Source organism: Mytilus californianus, unplaced genomic scaffold (assembly GCF_021869535.1).
Source record: "Mytilus californianus isolate M0D057914Y unplaced genomic scaffold, xbMytCali1.0.p SCAF_1, whole genome shotgun sequence".
Taxonomy (NCBI): domain Eukaryota; kingdom Metazoa; phylum Mollusca; class Bivalvia; order Mytilida; family Mytilidae; genus Mytilus; species Mytilus californianus.
In genome coordinates, this window is record NW_026262581.1 from 134,966,568 (window position 1) to 134,984,332 (window position 17,765).

The following is a 17,765-nucleotide window of genomic DNA, read 5'->3' on the forward strand; positions in this document are numbered from 1 at the left end:
AACCACATTAAATAATGGTGAAACCACATCGAGTAATGACAAAACCATATTGAGTAATGACAAAACTATATCAAGTCAATACGAAACCATATCGTGTAATATCGAAATATCATTAAGTAATGACTATTCCATATTGAGTTATATCAAAACATCAAATTTACGTAATGTCAAAACCATATTAAGTAAAGACAAAATATCATCAAGTAATAATAAAACAACATAAAGTAATATCAGAGTTCCACATACGACAGCTGTGGCGTTCCATAGTATACACCTTATCGCTATTCCCGCTTGACCTGAGAATCTGTCCCGCTTGAACTTTTTACGTCATACAACAATCACTTTTCCATTGTGGCGTCAGATATTTTCTATTATGACGTCAAAATTTTACGGGAACTTTTGTGATGTCCAGTAATGGCGGACAAATAGCGATAAGGTGGATGGACTGCATAAAAATTTCGATCAACAAACAATCCGAAAGTTGAGATATTTCTATGATTGTCTACAGAAATGTTATAAAATGACTGTAATAAGTCCTGAACATGCATGAAGTATTTTCCACTGGCCATAAATTAACCAACAATCAAACAAGTAAATCAGCCTTTACTTCTATGGTTCGGGTACGGGTTCATTATACACATATTAGAAACATCTGCAGAAAAATCGTGGTCACATTAGTGTTTCAATACAATTTTCATTTTTAGTGAAAAGCAAGAAAACTTTTATTCGTAAATGGCTAATTTTGATTTACTTCCTGACAACATCATATTAGAAGTTTTGAACTATTTGCCTGTTAAAGAATTATGCATAGCTGGAAGGTAATGACATGGCTATATTTTTTTTATATTTCCTTGAGTTCTTATAAATATAAATGACAATGTGTCCTCTTACCCAGTGTTACTGAATGGTTCAAAGTTTAGTGACTATGTTGGTCGCAGCCACAGATTGAGATACAGTTAAGTCTGCTTCAAATATTGACTTGAGTCTAGAAAATTGAAAATGAGAGTTGGCTGAGAGCTAAATCTTACAACAGAAATGATTTAATTTTCTCATTAATACATTATGAACTTTCAATTTCTGTTTGCAACAGGTTCTGTTTATCTGCAGTTTGTTAGCTTATAGAGATAAGATATTTTATTTTCCAATTATGGGCCCCAAAGGGCATAAACATTACAACATCAATAATTTTTTCATAATACAATACAAACAATGAGATAAAAAAAAAAAAAAAAGTTAAACGAGAACTATTTAAGTTCTTAAAGAATACGTAGATAAAGAATCTATAGTATGTTTTTTTTTTTTATACTAATGCATTTTATTGCAAGTGTGGTTGATATAGATAACAAACAAGCAGCCCAAAAAGAAAAAAAAGAAAAATAGATATCCACATATGTATAGTACACAAAAAGTTGGATCAATTAAATATATAATAATTAGCCAAAAAGAAAGTAGAAATTAAACATGTCCATGACTCATCCTGTGTCAGCAGCAAATAGGAAAGCATTATGGTTTCCTAAAGGCAGCTGACACCAGGGGGCGATACCTTATGGGCCATAGGCATGTAAAATGTGTGTAAATGTCTCTTTCCTACCTGTATCAAAAGCAAACAAGGAAGCATCATAGGTAACTTGAATGCAGTTGATACCAGGGGACGATGCCTCAAGGATATAAGAGAACATTTGAATAAATAATATATCTTAACAATTATTTTTTTTTTTAATCGGCTAGTATGTTTGTGATATTCAGATGAATATAATTTTCTATGTCCAATCAAATGTATATACACACATAGATTTCCTTTAACTAATCTTCACTAAGGAAGATGTTTGTATATAAAATTACATATTATTTTAAGTAACTCAACATTTTCTACACTAAATAACCAGATAATTTTGCTTTGACTGTTCATATGATTAAAATAAGAATTATATTGTGCAATACTAGCTAACATACAATTTCTATCATCCTCAAATTTGTTACAATCAAATAGAAAATGAGCCTCATCTTCGACAGTATTGGAAGAACATTTATTACATATTCTGTTAATTCGGGGAATACCCTGATATCTACCTAATTCTATTTGTAATCTATGAGAAGATACACGTAATTTAGTAAAATTTCTTCTAAGTTCAAAATTCTTGATCAATGTTAGATATTTTTCAAAACCAAAATTTGTTTTATATAAAAGGTAGGTTTTCAGTTTACTGTCTGAAAATTTATCTATTTGTTTTTTCCAACAGCTAATAAACAATATTGATAGCTTGGTTTGTATATATTTCTTAGATTTGTATAAGGATTCACAAAATGGAGCATTTATGGCATTTGTATAGTCAATACCAAGTATTTTAAAAACAACATTTATTGAACCATACCATGATGTTATATTCATGTGATGTAGTGTCTTTGATTGTGTATATGCCTCTTTTAATAGAGGAAAATTATTACCTAAATTCTCTAATCTATACCAGTACAATAACATTCCTTTTATAATATTAAAATATATTGGAAATCTTCCAAGTTCAGATAACACTGCAGCATTTGTTGTTTTCTTGTGTACCCCAAGTATAAATTTACAAAATTTTATATGAAGTTTCTCACAGGGTAAACCTGAATATAATTTTTCAAAAGATATATCTTCCTTCTTACATTTAGAGGAAAGAGAATTAAACATCCCCCATATTTCGCTACCATATAATAAAATAGGTTTTACAGTGTGGTCAAAAACATGAATACTTGTTTTTACATCAGGATTAAGTGATAAAAGATCTTTCCTTAATTTGAAATGAGCTTTCAGGGATTTTTTGTATAGTTCATTTTGAGCATAACTGAATGAACCAGATGAGCTTAAATATAAACCTAGGTATTTGTATTTTGAAACACATTCCAGATTTATATTCTGAAATGTGAATATCTGTTTTACATGTCTGCCTGCCTTGTTGAAAATCAGCACCTTTGTCTTATTAGTATTCACATTGAGACACCAATCTTTGCAAAATTTATCAAGCATTCCCAGCTTTTCTCGTAGTCCTTCAGCTGATGTAGATAATAAAACAATATCATCAGCATACATTAAACAATGTAGATCTTTGTCATTGACATTAACTGGGTCTCTAGTATCTGACAAATATCTGGGCAAATCATTTATGAATATCTTGAATAAATTATATGAGCATACCTGCCAACATTCCAAAATGCCCATGGGGTTTTATGTGCAAGATGGCTCTTATAGTCCTGCAAAACCTTTAAGGGGGCCTTCAAATGTAATTTAATGTTTTTTTGCTTCGTCATACTTTTACAATCCTTAGAGTCTTGATTCTTGTCTACATGTTAGAGGACCCATGTAAAATTAAACTCAATTAGGTAAAATCTTTGAAATACCCCTTCAAGTAACAATTCATGAATTGCATTGTATTGATTGACAAGGACAATAGATATCTACACAATAATAGGTGATGTAAGTGGACAGTATCAAATATGATTCAGGTGTGTGTATATTTTACCATCTTCTGCAGTGATCAAACATGGTGTCAGATGAAAAAATAAAATTCAAATTCCAAAGATTTATCTTTCTGAAACCAAAAAAAAATGCATGTAACTTTTATATATCTAGTGGATACTAAGTTAAAACATTCCTAACTACACATGTTTGTTTCTACTAAGAGTAAATTTAGATGTGAAAACACAGCCATGTTTTTCCAATTTTACTACCTACAAGGGGACTATTAAACCCAGGGTTCCTGTTTAAATTGAAGTCATACTCACATAGCTTTGAAAGTTTTATGGATGCCATCATGATTTGGTTGACAGTTAACCAAGGATATTTTGAACTTGTCATAGCCACAATCCTATCCACTTTTCCTTGATTATGACATCACTTAATACAATTTGTCACTGAATTTTTAATTTGCCATAAGGAACAAAACAGGTAATACTAGTAGAAAAGAAACGGTTGACCCTTCCAGTGTCTACCCTCAGTTTTTGGTTGGGTTTCCTTTTGCTCAAACATTAGTTTTCTGTGTAGTGTTTTGTGAACTATTGTTGTCTTTCAGTGACTAAACTATTGGCCATACAGTCCTTGTCTGTATGCTTAATTATTTGGTTTTTTTTTACCCCATGATATATTCTCCCCCTTTTTGTCTATTTTCTTTTATATATTAGCAGATTCTAATTAAAATAAAACTTATAACCTATTTGCTTACCTATGTTGAGTTACAACTTACACTTAATAGACCTGAAAATACATGTAAATTTATTCAAATTTATATACTTTAAATTCAGAAATGTATGCTATTGTTTTATTACATATATTGCAAAAATTACAGTGGGATAGGTTTACCCCCAAATAAAACTCAAATTTTAAATGTTGATAGCATTATTTGTACCTTTTTAATTTTTCAATTTATGATCTTAAAATGTATTTAACAAAAATGTTTATATGTTTTGCATCAAAACAAGTTTTACTTTCTTTCTAAAAAATATGAATTTGATGAAAATTTAGAACTGCATGCAGAGATGATAAGAAATATTTACTTGTACATGTATATATAAATTTTTCAGATTTGATATTCTCAGACAGTGTTTGAATAATCTCCCCTTGTTACTTTTTTTGTAAAAATGCATAATTTGTCTTCCAAGATTCTGACTTGGCTATGTCAGTGCTCTGACTAATATGTAAGTAAAAATAATCAGAATGACTAAGGGAGATGAATTTAACTCTATAAAAATAAGGAGATGAGGTATGATTGCCAATGAGACAACTATCCACCAAAGTTCAAATAAAGTGGATGTAAGCAATAATAGGCAACCGTACGGCCTTCAACAATGAGAAAAACCCATACCATATAGTCGGCTATAAAAGGCCCCGACATAAAAGATATGAAACAATTCAATTGAGAAAACTAACAGCCTAATTTATAACAAAACAGTTAATGAAAAACAAGTATGACAGACATGAACCAACGACAACCACTGAACTACAGGCTAATCTGTTTTCTGACTGACATAATTGATATTAAAACAGTTTATTCATAAGCCAAAAAGACAGAATTTAGGTCAGCTTAGTATGGAAATATATTTGTTTTTTGATATATACTACATTATGTTTACAGAGTCTGTAGGAGATGGAGAAGAATTACCAGAGATTACACTTTATGGAGACATGTAGATTTAACACCCTACCGATTAGATTTGAAAAAAACATGGAAGGTTATCAGGTCACATTTCTCAGAATGTCTGATTAGTCTGAAACTAAGAGGAGATTTTAACAGTATGTATGATTCTTTATGACATATTTGTTATGAAATCATTAGGCCTTTTCCATATAGGCCTTGGTATTGACCCTTGACCTATATGAGCCCTAGGCCTATGCCTTGGGCGGATATGGGAGTCTCAATGCGATACAAGGACTGATATAGAAAAAGAACATGTTTTTTATCTTAGATAATGTCTGATTAGTCTTAAACTTTTATGTAAAATTGAACAGTATATATTAACTTCTCTGAAGTGAAATGTCTTGCTATTCTGAAACTGAGAGATTTTAAGAGTATGTATGAACTTCTCTGAAGTGAAAAGTCTTGCTTTTCTGGGACTGAGAGATATATTGGTATCACGTTGTCGTTGTCATCGTCCAAAGACATTTGGTTTCCGGACAATTACTTTAGTATTAGTAAATAGAAATCTATGAAATTTAAACATAAGGTATATAACCACAAAAGGAAGGTTGGGATTGAGTTTGGGTTATGGTCTCAACAGTTTAGGAATTAGGGGCCAAAAAGGGGCCAAATAAGCATTTTTCTAGTTTCATGACAATAACTTGTGGAACAGTGTATGGATCTCTCTGAAATTATACCACAAGTTTCCATATCACAAAGGGATGGTTAGAATTGGCTTTGGGGGGTTATGGCTCAAACCGTTTAGGAATTAGGGGCAAAAAAGTGAGAAAAAACAAGGGTGTCCTGGTTAATGGACAATTACTTAAGTACAAATTACAGTGTAAGGGAGGTAATTCAATCACAACTTTCAATTACCTCCCTTACACTGCTTTTAAATTCTGTATAAAGAATTTTTGTATTGTCTTGAGGTGATTAGCTGTCAATTCATTTTTAGAAGTCACTATTTTAATAATTTTTAAAATGCTGATTACGGTAAATTAATTTTAGCTATGATTATGTATGTCATTTTCTATTTTAAGACTTTTATGATGTATTTAAATGGGTTATTATGGTTGCAAACTCCATTGGAAATTTGAATTGAAATTATGACCATGACTGAGGGAAAGAATTTTTTTTTCTAAAAAGGGGGGGGGGGGGGGGACAATTTTTTCTCCTCAAGATTTCAGAAATCAAAAAGAAAATCCTTCAAATTTTTTTTTTTTTTTTAAAGGAAGGGGGGAAGGTCAATTCCCAACAGCATAGTGTATTGCACAAAAGCAAAAAAATTTAATATAAATTCAAATCATATAACCAATTCTAAGTTCTTTGACTACAGTTATTCTGTGTCGGATACCTATTATGTGTCAAATATTGAATTACAATCCAAATTCAGACCTGTATCAAGCTCGAATATTGTGTCCATTTTTGCCCCAACTGTTCAGGGTTGGACCTCTGCGGTCGTATCCAGCTGCGCTAGGCGAAGCAATTTATTAGAGTATGTATGAACTTCTCTGAAGTGAAATGTCTTGCTATTCTGAGACTGAGAGATTTTAAGAGTATGTATGAACTTCTCTGAAGTGAAATGTCTTGCTATTCTGAAACTGAGAGATTTTAAGAGTACGTATGAACTTCTCTGAAGTGAAATGTCTTGCTATTCTGAGACTGAGAGATTTGAAGAGTATGTATGAACTTCTCTGAAGTGAAATGTCTTGCTATTCTGAAACTGAGAGATTTTAAGAGTATGTATGAACTTCTCTGAAGTAAAATATCTTGCTCTTCTGAGACAGAGATTTTAAGAGTATTTATGAACTTCTCTGAATGTCCCCTTGGTCTGAAAACTTGGGACCAATCATATTATCATGTATTAATCTCAAGAAAAACCAAATAATATTTTAACAATATTGATGAGCAGAACTCATCTGGATACTCAGTCATGTCAGTATGGTAGTTGAAAAGGTGAATTAACTGTTCTATGAATGTTAGATCAGTCTGACACTTACAGCAAAATAAATTGCTTAGGTCTATGAATATCTGATCATTTTGCAACTCAGAGGAGATTTCACTGGTATTTACCGACTTTGTATGAAACTCACATAAGATATTTAATTTAGAAATTTGTTTGAATCTGTAAACATTTTAAAAGGTTGAAACTAAGAGGATATTATAAAAATCTTGAACTAATCTATAATTATCTGAATGGTCTGTTTACCCAAACTGATTTTTGTTTTTCAATTGTAGTGCCAATTAAGGATAAAAATCCAGTGTCAGATGCCATGCTTGTTGACTTGAATGAGAGATGTCCAAACATCAGACACATTACCTTACAAAACTGTAAACTACAGAACCTAGAGATGAAACTTCCACCAAGCCTGACTTCTATAGAATTGAATCAGTGTTACTGGAAACCTAGATGGTTTAAACATCTCCATACCATGATACCAAATATCAAGTGTCTAATACTAGAACATACCTCTAGGGTAGATAATCACGATTTAGAAGATGTTTGTAAAATTACAGGATTAGAGTCTCTTAATTTGAATGCTTGTTACAGAATTAACGAGAAAGGTTTAGAAAAGATTGCAAAAGAACTGACAAATTTACAAACCTTAGAAATAGCACATTGTAATTGTACAGATCTCATTTTACATCATATATCACGTCATCTGACAAAGTTAGAAACTCTGAACATAAGAAATAGTAAAGTTACAGATTCAGGTATTTCTACTATAGTGTCAGGACTACGCAATCTTAAGCATTTGAATATAAATAAATGTGATTTACTTACGCCTTCTGGTGTGGAATGTCTGAAGTCTCTCAAATCATTGAAAACTTTAGTGTGTGACATTCCCCATATCACATCAAATGTAGAGACCATATTAGAAAATAATGGCTGTATTATAACAGCATTAGATCGTAACAAGCCAGAGAACATTTAAGGGTCTATTTTATTTGACACTGATATCTTTTTATTTATTGTCCTCAACATGAATGAAATTATTGCCACTGAACATTATAGTAAGCAACAATTCAATTAATCTTTTCATTTGTTTCCAAATATATTTAACCTACGACTGAAAAGTCATTATTAATTATTATCTCTGACTCTAAAATATTCAGTTGATCAACAATGATTTGACAACAACTTATAGTTTCCACTGAATATATATAATTCTATTAGATTATGCTGTTTTAAGCTGGAATTAGCCAGCACTGTTGTATAACGAAATGATATGAAAAAGGCCTCCCAAAATTTCTTAAAATATGTTAGAAGGTACCAGGCTTATAATTTGATATGCCAGACGCGCGTTTCGTCTACATAAGACTCATCAGTGACGCTCAGATCAAAATAGTTAGAAAGCCAAAACAAGTACAAAGTTGAAAAGCATTGAGGACCCAAAATTCAAAAAAGAATTGTGCCAAATACGGCTAAGGTAATCTATGCCTGGGATAAGAAAATCCTTAGTATTTCGAATAATTCATACCTTTGCAAACAGTAAATTTATAAAAATTACCATATAATTGATATTCATGTCAACACCGAAGGCTGACTACTGGGCTGGTGATACCCTCGGGGACGAAACGTCCACCAGCAGTGGCATCGACCCAGTGGTGTAAATAGTTACCAAATAGTTAAATAGTTAGAAAACATACTTTGAATTAATTTTTGGCAAATCATGGCTTTATAAATATTTACCACAATATCTTGATAAATGATGCTATCCCACAATGCATCTTTCTTACACCAAATAAATGTATACATATTTTTGTAATCCATCAAGCTTTACTGTTGATAAAACTATATGTGTTGTAATTTGTCACAAATTGTGATGGGATGAGATTATGCAGAATGAAATTATGTTTTTGAAAAAAAAAATATATTTTATATAATTTACATTTGCTGTAATGTTTACTACATAAATGCTTTATGTATGTTCAGTATATGTGTTGTTAAAGATTTGTTTGTTGAACTACTTTGTAATTTTTTTAAAACGCAAGTTCATATATTAATCAAATTAAGATAAAACACAAATACAACAGATTCTGTGAAGAACATGTCTTCAACATCATGTTATTGTATCTTTAGCTCATCTAACCAAAATGGGCATGTGATCTTTTATGATATATTTTGCATTTTAATGTATTTTTAACAAATTATATATATTATGTCTCCATTTTACTCCATGGTCTTGATTTTCTAAGTGTGTCAATTATAGAATAAGTAATCGGAGAATTCAAATATAGAAAAATATTCAACAAGTGACCAAACAACACATTAATTCATCAATCTGTAAAATGCATGAGTTAATTATCAGTGTTGTTCGGTCACGAGTTGAATATTTTTCAATTTTTGAATTCTTTGATTAGTTATTCTTTTTATTACATTGACAATGGGCTTTTTAATGGAATTAAAGAAGAAACTTTAAGGAGCTATATCTTTTTCTACGCATTCATAATTTGGTTTGATGCAATGTCATAGACAACGTCTTGACAACACATATTATTGTATGATGTCAGAGGAGTGAAATTATCATGTTTATTTCACATGTGAAATTATCGGTTTTTATTTCACTGGGAAATCATGGTAGATCATTGCAACCAATGTGATAATAATAATTATTTATGAATTGAACAAGTGAATCTGTGAGCTACTGCTCACTAATGATACACCCACCCGCTAAAAGTATAAGGTAAACAGGAAATTGTTGAGTGATGAATCTGAAAACGCATCACACGGTAAATCTGACTCATATAAACCCTGAAACCAAATTTCAGAAATCCTTGTAATGTAGTTCCTGAGAAAATGCGACGAAAAATATTCATGGTACTGATGGACTGATGGACTGATGGACGGACGGACAGACAGAGGTAAAACAGTATACCCCCACTTTTATAAAGCAGGGGTATAATAAAAGAGATGTGAGTTATAACAACACCACATCAAACAAATGACATTAAAGTATCGTGAAGCCAATCAAACTTTCTAACATAAAGGAGTAGGGGCATTAAGGCCCGGTTTTGGCCCAAGAAATAAAATATTTGACAACTATTTCAAATTTGCACATATTGTTTGGAAATGCATACAGTCAGGAAATATAAATGAAAAACATAAGATTTTTTTGTCTGATGACATCACAATTACTTCAAAATATGTACCGTTTTCATGAAAATGATGAAAAATACAGAGTTTATGCAGTTTTCCATTGTTATTTCCATTGTGGAAACATCGTGCGCAGCCAAGAAACAACAAAATAATTTAAGAGAAACTTTATTATAACTATTGACATAATCTCACCAAATATAAATTTGTTTCTTGTATGTGCACATACTTTGCCAATCTAAAATATACTTAAAATTTGATGAAAAACAAGGAAAATTTAGAAGTTTTACAAAATATACAAGTTTCGTCATGGTTTGTTGCTATGGTAACTCGTTAAACGTGAAATTTGTTTCTATTTTCTGAATACCTGGTACCTTAGTCTAGTTATGACAAATTAAAGTATATGTATGATAACTTTTAAATTTGCAGTAATATTTGGGCCAAATAAGGGCCTTATTGCCCCTACTCCTTTTTGAAAATGCACTGTCCTAGTAAATAAAAATGTTCTCTGTGGAATTCATGCAATGGGAACTTTAAATTTCCCCTTGAAAAAACAATCACTCATTAGTTTAAACAATATTTATTCAGATAAATTATCACATAACGATATAATACAATTGAAATAAATGTTTAGGATTCAGAAACAAGCAAATTTGATTTTACAAATCTGTCTCCTAAAATCATTTGTTGATTAATTTGGCTGATCAAAAAAAAAAATAGCGATGAAAAAACATGCACCAATACTCTGTGGTGGATCCCGGGGGGGGGGGGGGGGGGGGTGTTCCGGGGGTTGGAACCCCCTTTTTTTTGACGATCAATGCATTTGAATGGGGACATATGGTTGGAACCCCCCCTTTTGAAAATGGCTGGGTCCGCCCCTGAATACTGGATAATGACACATATAATCAGAGCAAGAAATAATAATTACAAAATTATGTCAATAATAGAGTATTGAAGAATACATTGTAATTTTATTTGGTCAGTACAGAAAAGTAAACAATTATGAAAAGGAGCTGTAGACAATTTTGTTTCAAATAAACTAGTGATGAAAATACATGTACCTATTATACTAAACACACTGTGTGTTGTGTTATATTTATTCAATATCAACTAATTTATTTCTTGTGTAATAATAGAAATGCAGTCAATATTTACTCATACAATCTTGTTATCCACTAAAACAGACTATTATTAATTGTGTATATTTATTCTAATTAATAAGATTGCAAAAATTTGGTGTCTAGAAGGAAAATCAATTCTCTAAGTTTCATGCTATTTTCACATTTCTCGATTGGTGTGAGAAAAATATTTCTCGTCTCTAGAGAAAACTTTGTTCTCAGCAAATGATTGGTCGAAATTCAATTATGATGTAAAATTTTCTTGATTTCTTCTGAATTTCCTATTGCGACGTCATGAAAAAAGACGACCATGTCTGATGACATCACATATAAAGAACACAACTTACTGCAAATCTTTGAAGAGGAAGGATAAACTTTGTTTAGATATCGGCTAAAAATCATTAGAGAAACAGATTCCACCACTATATCTTGTGTATTACGATCTTTCTCCACTCTTAACAGTTAAATTTAAATATTTAAAAAGCACAGCAAGCCTTGCGTTTTAAATTTTAAAATTTTACTGTCGAGGGGAGAAATATCTTAACACACTTGCAGTGGTAGAATCTATATTTCTGAAATTATGAATGCAAGTTTGTATTTATATTGAAAACCTAATCCTGTCACACTTTTTGCATGAAATAAAAACATTGCAATAATTTCTGAATTTGTATCAATGTCATTTGTGTAAAAGGTTGGTTACATAGTTTGTTTGGTTTTTAAGTTACAATAACAAAAGACAACTAGTGATGAGGTTCTTGCCTTAGGGCATTGCTATCACACAAACACTAAGTTACACATTATTATTTAGTAGAGGTTTGAGTTACTATGTTTAAAGTTAGTGTTTAATGACAAAAATTATTACATAGTAGATCTTACACTGAAAATTGAGGGCACAAGGATAATATATCCCAAATTATGTCAAATATATGGTTAATATATATGATCATATATGTCCTACTTAAAAACAAATAAAAGATATGTTGTTTTTTTTTTTAAATTCATGTAGTTCTTAAATGTGTTATAGATTATGTTTTGATTTAGTGTTGAAAATTTGCTCCAATTTCTTTTAAAGTCAATTATCTTAGGAAGTTAATTTGTTACCAAATAAGACAAGTTATATGACTTGTTTCCAATACCCTAGGGGTAATTATAAAGTACATTAATTACAAATATCCAGGAAGGGAGAGAAAAATGTCTTCAAAAATAATTCTTATATAATATTCTTATTACTCCCATTTCAAACAAATCTTTGGAAATATATGTAAAAAGATCAACATGCAACCAGAAAAATGTGTGAAATTAATTTCAATAATGGCAAACTTAACAAAATCAAAACGGTTCCAAAGAGTTGTAACTTTTGTATTCAGTGTGATTTTGATAACTGTTGGATTATCTATGATATTAAATTCACTGAGAATAAAATTCCAGAAAGAAATTCTTTGGAATAAAGCTGAGAATAAAAGATATGCCGGCCATGATGGCCTGATACTGCATGATTCTGGAAGTGACAATTATGACAAGTCAGGCATGCCATACAATGTTACTGATCTGCTACCTCAGAAAAGAATAAAAAGGTTTGAACCAGTTGATGACAGAATACATTTACAGATAAATCATGTGCCCAAGTCATATCAGTATGCTTTAGACAACAAGGTAGATGTACCAATAAAACACATTTATTTTCATGGAAGTGAAAGACAATGGTATTTGAAGGAAGGACAGTCATACTTCTTAAAGGAGAAGTGTCCAGTTAATCGTTGCCTAGTGACATATAAAAAGGCTGAAGGTAGAAATGCTGATGCTGTGGTATTTTTAAATCCTTTCACGCTGCCATTAAACCCACCATGGCCAAGGAGGTCTTTTGATCAGATCTGGGCAATGTATTCTCTGGAAGCTCCACATAACACGAACTCTGCTTCAGGCTATAAGGATTACTTTAACTGGACTATGACATACAGAAGAGATTCCACCATAACTACACCTTATTTCAAATTTCTATATTATAAACAGCCCTTAACCAAAGATACAATTGAAATTAATTTAGCCAAAGGTAAAACCAAGAAAGTAGCATGGATGGTTTCAAACTGTAACTTGGTAAGAAGTGGACGTATGACGTATGCTAGACAATTAGCCAAATATATCAATATAGATATCTATGGAGCATGTGGAACTAAATCCTGCATAAAAAGTGATTCAAAAAAGTGCTTAGCAATGATTAAACAAAACTACAAATTCTATCTTGCTTTTGAAAATTCAAAATGTTTAGGATATTACACAGAAAAGTTCTCACAGAATGCACTTCGGTATGTATCTGTACAAATATATAATAATGTACACAAAACATGGTTATGGTATTGTTCACTTCGTATTCTGCCAACGGAGTGAAAAACTCCCTCAATCTTAATCCCTGCTGTAACATATTTGCCTTCTCTACAGTTAGTATTCAGGGGTGGCAAGCAACTTGGCCAGTAACTTCTTTACAGTTAGTATTCAGGGGTAGCAAGCAACTTGGCCAGTAACTTCTTTACAGTTAGTATTCAGGGGTAGCAAGCAACTTGGCCAGTAACTTCTTTACAGTTAGTATTCAGGAGTAGCAAGCAACTTGGCCAGTAACTTCTTTACAGTTAGTATTCAGGGGTAGCAAGCAACTTGGCCAGTAACTTCTTTACAGTTAGTATTCAGGGGTAGCAAGCAACTTGGCCAGTAACTTCTTTACAGCTAGTATTCAGGGGTAGCAAGCAACATGGCCAGTGACAAGTATGCCGGGTTACTACCAAACATCGCGGTATCATGTTTTAAGGGTATCAGGCAACTAAATGCTGGTTTTTTTTTCAGTTGCATTACATTACTGTTTTTGAAAACTGAAATCATATTATAAAAGAAATATATAATAGACACTAATATCATATGTATGTCCTGGGAACAGTATATCTGTATGTCCCTTCCCATTTACGGTATTAAAAGGGCCATTAAAATGTTGAATTTTCCATCTTTTTGTCCATCCGTCCCGTATCAGGTTACATGGACACATACATTCTTGAAAAATGTATATATAACCCAAAACATAAAAGTCATTGTAATGTAATGGTGTCCTAAGAGATGCACTGCCACGCCCATTTTGGAGTTGTTGGTTTTTTTAGCGGTGGGGGCATTAAGTTTTACCCTTGTCCGTCTGTACGTACATACGTACGAACGTACGTCCAAAAATTGGTTTCTGTTCTCTTACTTGAGTTTGCCTCAACCAAATGTTATGAAACTTATACACAATGCTTATTACCACAAAACACAGATCAAGATTGAATTTTGGTGGCGTCACTTTAACCGTTCTAGAGTTATGCCCCTTTATAAATGGAAAAATTGCAAAAAAATTTATTTCTTCTAAATATCAAGTAATTTTTAAAATTGGAGTTATCTTCCTTTGTCCATGATTATAGTTGAATCAACTACAATCAATGCTTCATACAATGCAATGTTTAATTTTGACTTCCACTGATAAAACACAGATCAAGTTGAATTTGGGTAGTGTCACTTTAACCATTATTGAGTTATGCCCCTTTATAAATCGAAAGATTGCAAAATTTTTAGTTTCCATTCTGTAACTTAAGTTTGCCCCAACCAAACATTATGAAACCTATACACAATATTCATTACCACAAAACTAAGATCAAGTACACATTTTTTGTTTCCGTTTTCTAACTTTAGTTTGCCTCAACCAAATGTTATGAAACTTATACACAATGCTTATTACTACATAATACAGATTAAGTACGAAATTTGGTGGCGACACTTTTACTATTCTTGAGTTTATATGTCCCTTTATAAACATAAAAATTGCTGAATTTTTCGTTTCCGTTCTCTAACTTTAGTTTGTCTCAACCAAATGTTATAAAACTTATACACAACCGTTCTAGAGTATGCGTGTTTACAAATAGAAAAATTGCTGAATTTTTAGTTTCTGTTCTCTACTTAAGTTAGCCTCAACCAAATGTTATGATACTTACACACAATGCTTATTACCACAAAACTCATATCAAGTTCAAATTTGGGTAGCGTCACTTTTACCGTTCGTCAGTTATGTCCCTTTATAACTATATGATATGCAAGCGGGGGCATCATCTGTGTCCACATGTGGACACTATCCACATTCATTTTTAATTTGTTTTACTTTTATTAATTATAACTACTATTACTATCAGTGGGTAGCCGTACTTTACACATCTAACATAAACAAATCCACTTATGATGTTCGATTATGTCAAGCATTGTAAAGATACATCAAACCCTTATGATGAAACTAATTCTTTTTTCGTACACTAGTGGAAAACATCTGAACTGGACTTAAAATATGTACTGCTTTCACCTTACAAAAATGAAAACTTATTGTCCTACATCCTGTCGATAGCATGAACTAATATTTTGGCTTTGCACAAGGTCGTGCTATTTTCTACTGCTTATGATGGCTTTACATTAAATCGTTGGATTTATACTGGTTACTGATTTAGTGGTCGTCGTTGGTTTCTGTCTTTCGTATTTGTTTTTTCGTTTATTGTTTTGTCATTAATCGTGTTTTTTTTAGGTTTCTCTTTTGAAATGTTTCACATTTTGTCTTGTTGGGGGGGCTTTATACGGAAATTGTCTATTAAATTGGCAATCATACCACATATGGAAATAAGAAGATATGGTATAATTACCTCCTTATTTTTATATTGTCCATCTTTTTTGTTTTATGAATGAGATCTATAAAGGTATAGAAAGGCAATAGTTACAATTTCTTACTTTTATATATAAAAAGTTTGAACTCGGACTTCAAACGTTATTGTGTTACAATGAGGCATTCCTTTGAGATTTTAATGAAAGTGAAAGACACGGTAATTTCTATTTTTGGCTAAGGTATCACTCCAATAAATTGCACTAAATATATATTTAAGCACGTGTGCGCAAGGTTAACCACCGTTTGGTGTTATAGATCCTGATAATTCTAACTCATTTAAGTAAACATTGTATTGATATATCTTTTCTGTACGCATGGTGCTGATTTCAATATATATGATATATGTGTCATTTTTCAAACTATAAGCCAATTTCAAATAAAATATATCTGAACTATCATATCTTTATTTCAGAAACAACGCTATACCTATTGTTCTTGGAGTGTCACGTGCTGAAATAAAAGCAGCCGCACCCCCTGGATCCTATATTCACGTAGAGGATTTCGATTCACCGAAACAATTGGCAGATTATTTGCATCGTATAGACAAAGATGACAATTTATTTAATCAGTATTTCCGATGGAAACGTTATGGTAAAATGACCAATACAAAGACCTGGTGTAGACTTTGTTCCATGCTGCATGAAAAATCCTTGCCATCCGTTACACAAAAAGACATTGATACATGGCGGAGTAAATCGTGTATTGGAGCTAGGAAGTGGGGCTACTAGTTATCTAAAGAATGCGACTGACGATTTTTTATTTTTTCATTCTTAGAGATATCCTTCTATGGTTTTTATGTAGTAGAAATCATATGGAAATCTAGCTTGTGGATTTTTTTTATCTCGGACAAGTTCTATAATGGTGGCCGATCGACTTTTTTTAAAAGAGTTATGCCCTTGGAAATATTAAATCTATGGAAAATGGCCTCGTTAGCGCTCTCAAAGGTACAATTATTGTCAGATTTTTATAAAACTTATACTATAGGTTAATATCAGTAATATCTCAGACAAGTTGTATAATGGTGGACGATCGACTTTTTTTAAAAGAGTTATGCCCCTTGGAAATATAAAATATGTGCAACGCGGGGGACATTGGAACTCTGTTCTTTTATTGAATACTAAATCAACAGTACTAAATTAACACTTTATGCATTTTTTGTTGAAGGAAAAACAGGTGTCGGGGGTGGGGGAGGAGGGGCCTGAATTAGAAGCACTCTAATTATTGATAATATACTGAAAATATTGTGTATTATAATGGATAAGCTACATGTATTTCTATCTAGTCGTCATACATTCCATGTAACAAGTGACAAATTTGTTTTGAATTTATCAAATTCTGCTTCGGACTGGTTTTCTATGAATAAATCGTATATTTATTACAAAAGTTTCAAATAAATGAACTTATTTGAACAGTGACACTTAATCTGATCGACATAAAATTGTAATTGGAATAAAAAAGAATCGAAATTTTTTTTCTCTAAACTGTACAGTTTCTTATTTTTATTAAGTTGTAGTTTTTGAGCATGTGCCCCATTGCTCCATTGAAAAATGAAATTTAGAAATAGTCAATAAGACAATAATTTGCTAAGCAAACTTAATCTCTTGATTTGACTTGTCTGTATATCATCTATAGTTACATGTTAACTTCTTCCTAAAACTGCAAGTGTGAAGTTTATTTTCCACAAAATT

The 17,765-nt window shown here is 31.7% G+C and overlaps 2 protein-coding genes across 2 annotated transcripts; both read left to right on the forward strand.

Moving 5' to 3' along the window:
* Window positions 1–641: 641 nt before the first annotated feature.
* Window positions 642–11,022, forward strand: LOC127735537 (F-box/LRR-repeat protein 12-like). The gene is made up of 3 exons (XM_052245754.1): window positions 642–818; window positions 5,109–5,266; window positions 7,389–11,022. The coding sequence occupies exons 1-3, from the start codon at window positions 733–735 to the stop codon at window positions 8,084–8,086; spliced, it is 942 nt and encodes a 313-aa protein (XP_052101714.1). The 5' UTR covers window positions 642–732; the 3' UTR covers window positions 8,087–11,022.
* Window positions 11,023–13,474: 2,452 nt separating this feature from the next.
* On the forward strand, window positions 13,475–17,198 carry LOC127735584 (glycoprotein 3-alpha-L-fucosyltransferase A-like). Its single transcript, XM_052245831.1, has 2 exons — window positions 13,475–13,669; window positions 16,490–17,198. Exons 1-2 carry the CDS (start codon window positions 13,476–13,478, stop codon window positions 16,803–16,805), a joined length of 510 nt encoding a protein of 169 aa, XP_052101791.1. The 5' UTR covers window position 13,475; the 3' UTR covers window positions 16,806–17,198.
* The last annotated feature ends 567 nt before the right edge of the window (window positions 17,199–17,765 follow it).

Bases quoted from the DNA above. Each gene is read 5' to 3' on its own strand.
- LOC127735537 (XM_052245754.1), top strand. From the start codon at position 733: ATGGCTAATTTTGATTTACTTCCTGACAACATCATATTAGAAGTTTTG. The intron at 819-5,108 runs GTAATGACATGG...TTATGTTTACAG, and splicing joins GAATTATGCATAGCTGGAAG to AGTCTGTAGGAGATGGAGAA. The intron at 5,267-7,388 runs GTATGTATGATT...TTTCAATTGTAG, and splicing joins ACTAAGAGGAGATTTTAACA to TGCCAATTAAGGATAAAAAT.
- LOC127735584 (XM_052245831.1), top strand. From the start codon at position 13,476: ATGACGTATGCTAGACAATTAGCCAAATATATCAATATAGATATCTAT. The intron at 13,670-16,489 runs GTATGTATCTGT...TCTTTATTTCAG, and splicing joins TTCTCACAGAATGCACTTCG to AAACAACGCTATACCTATTG.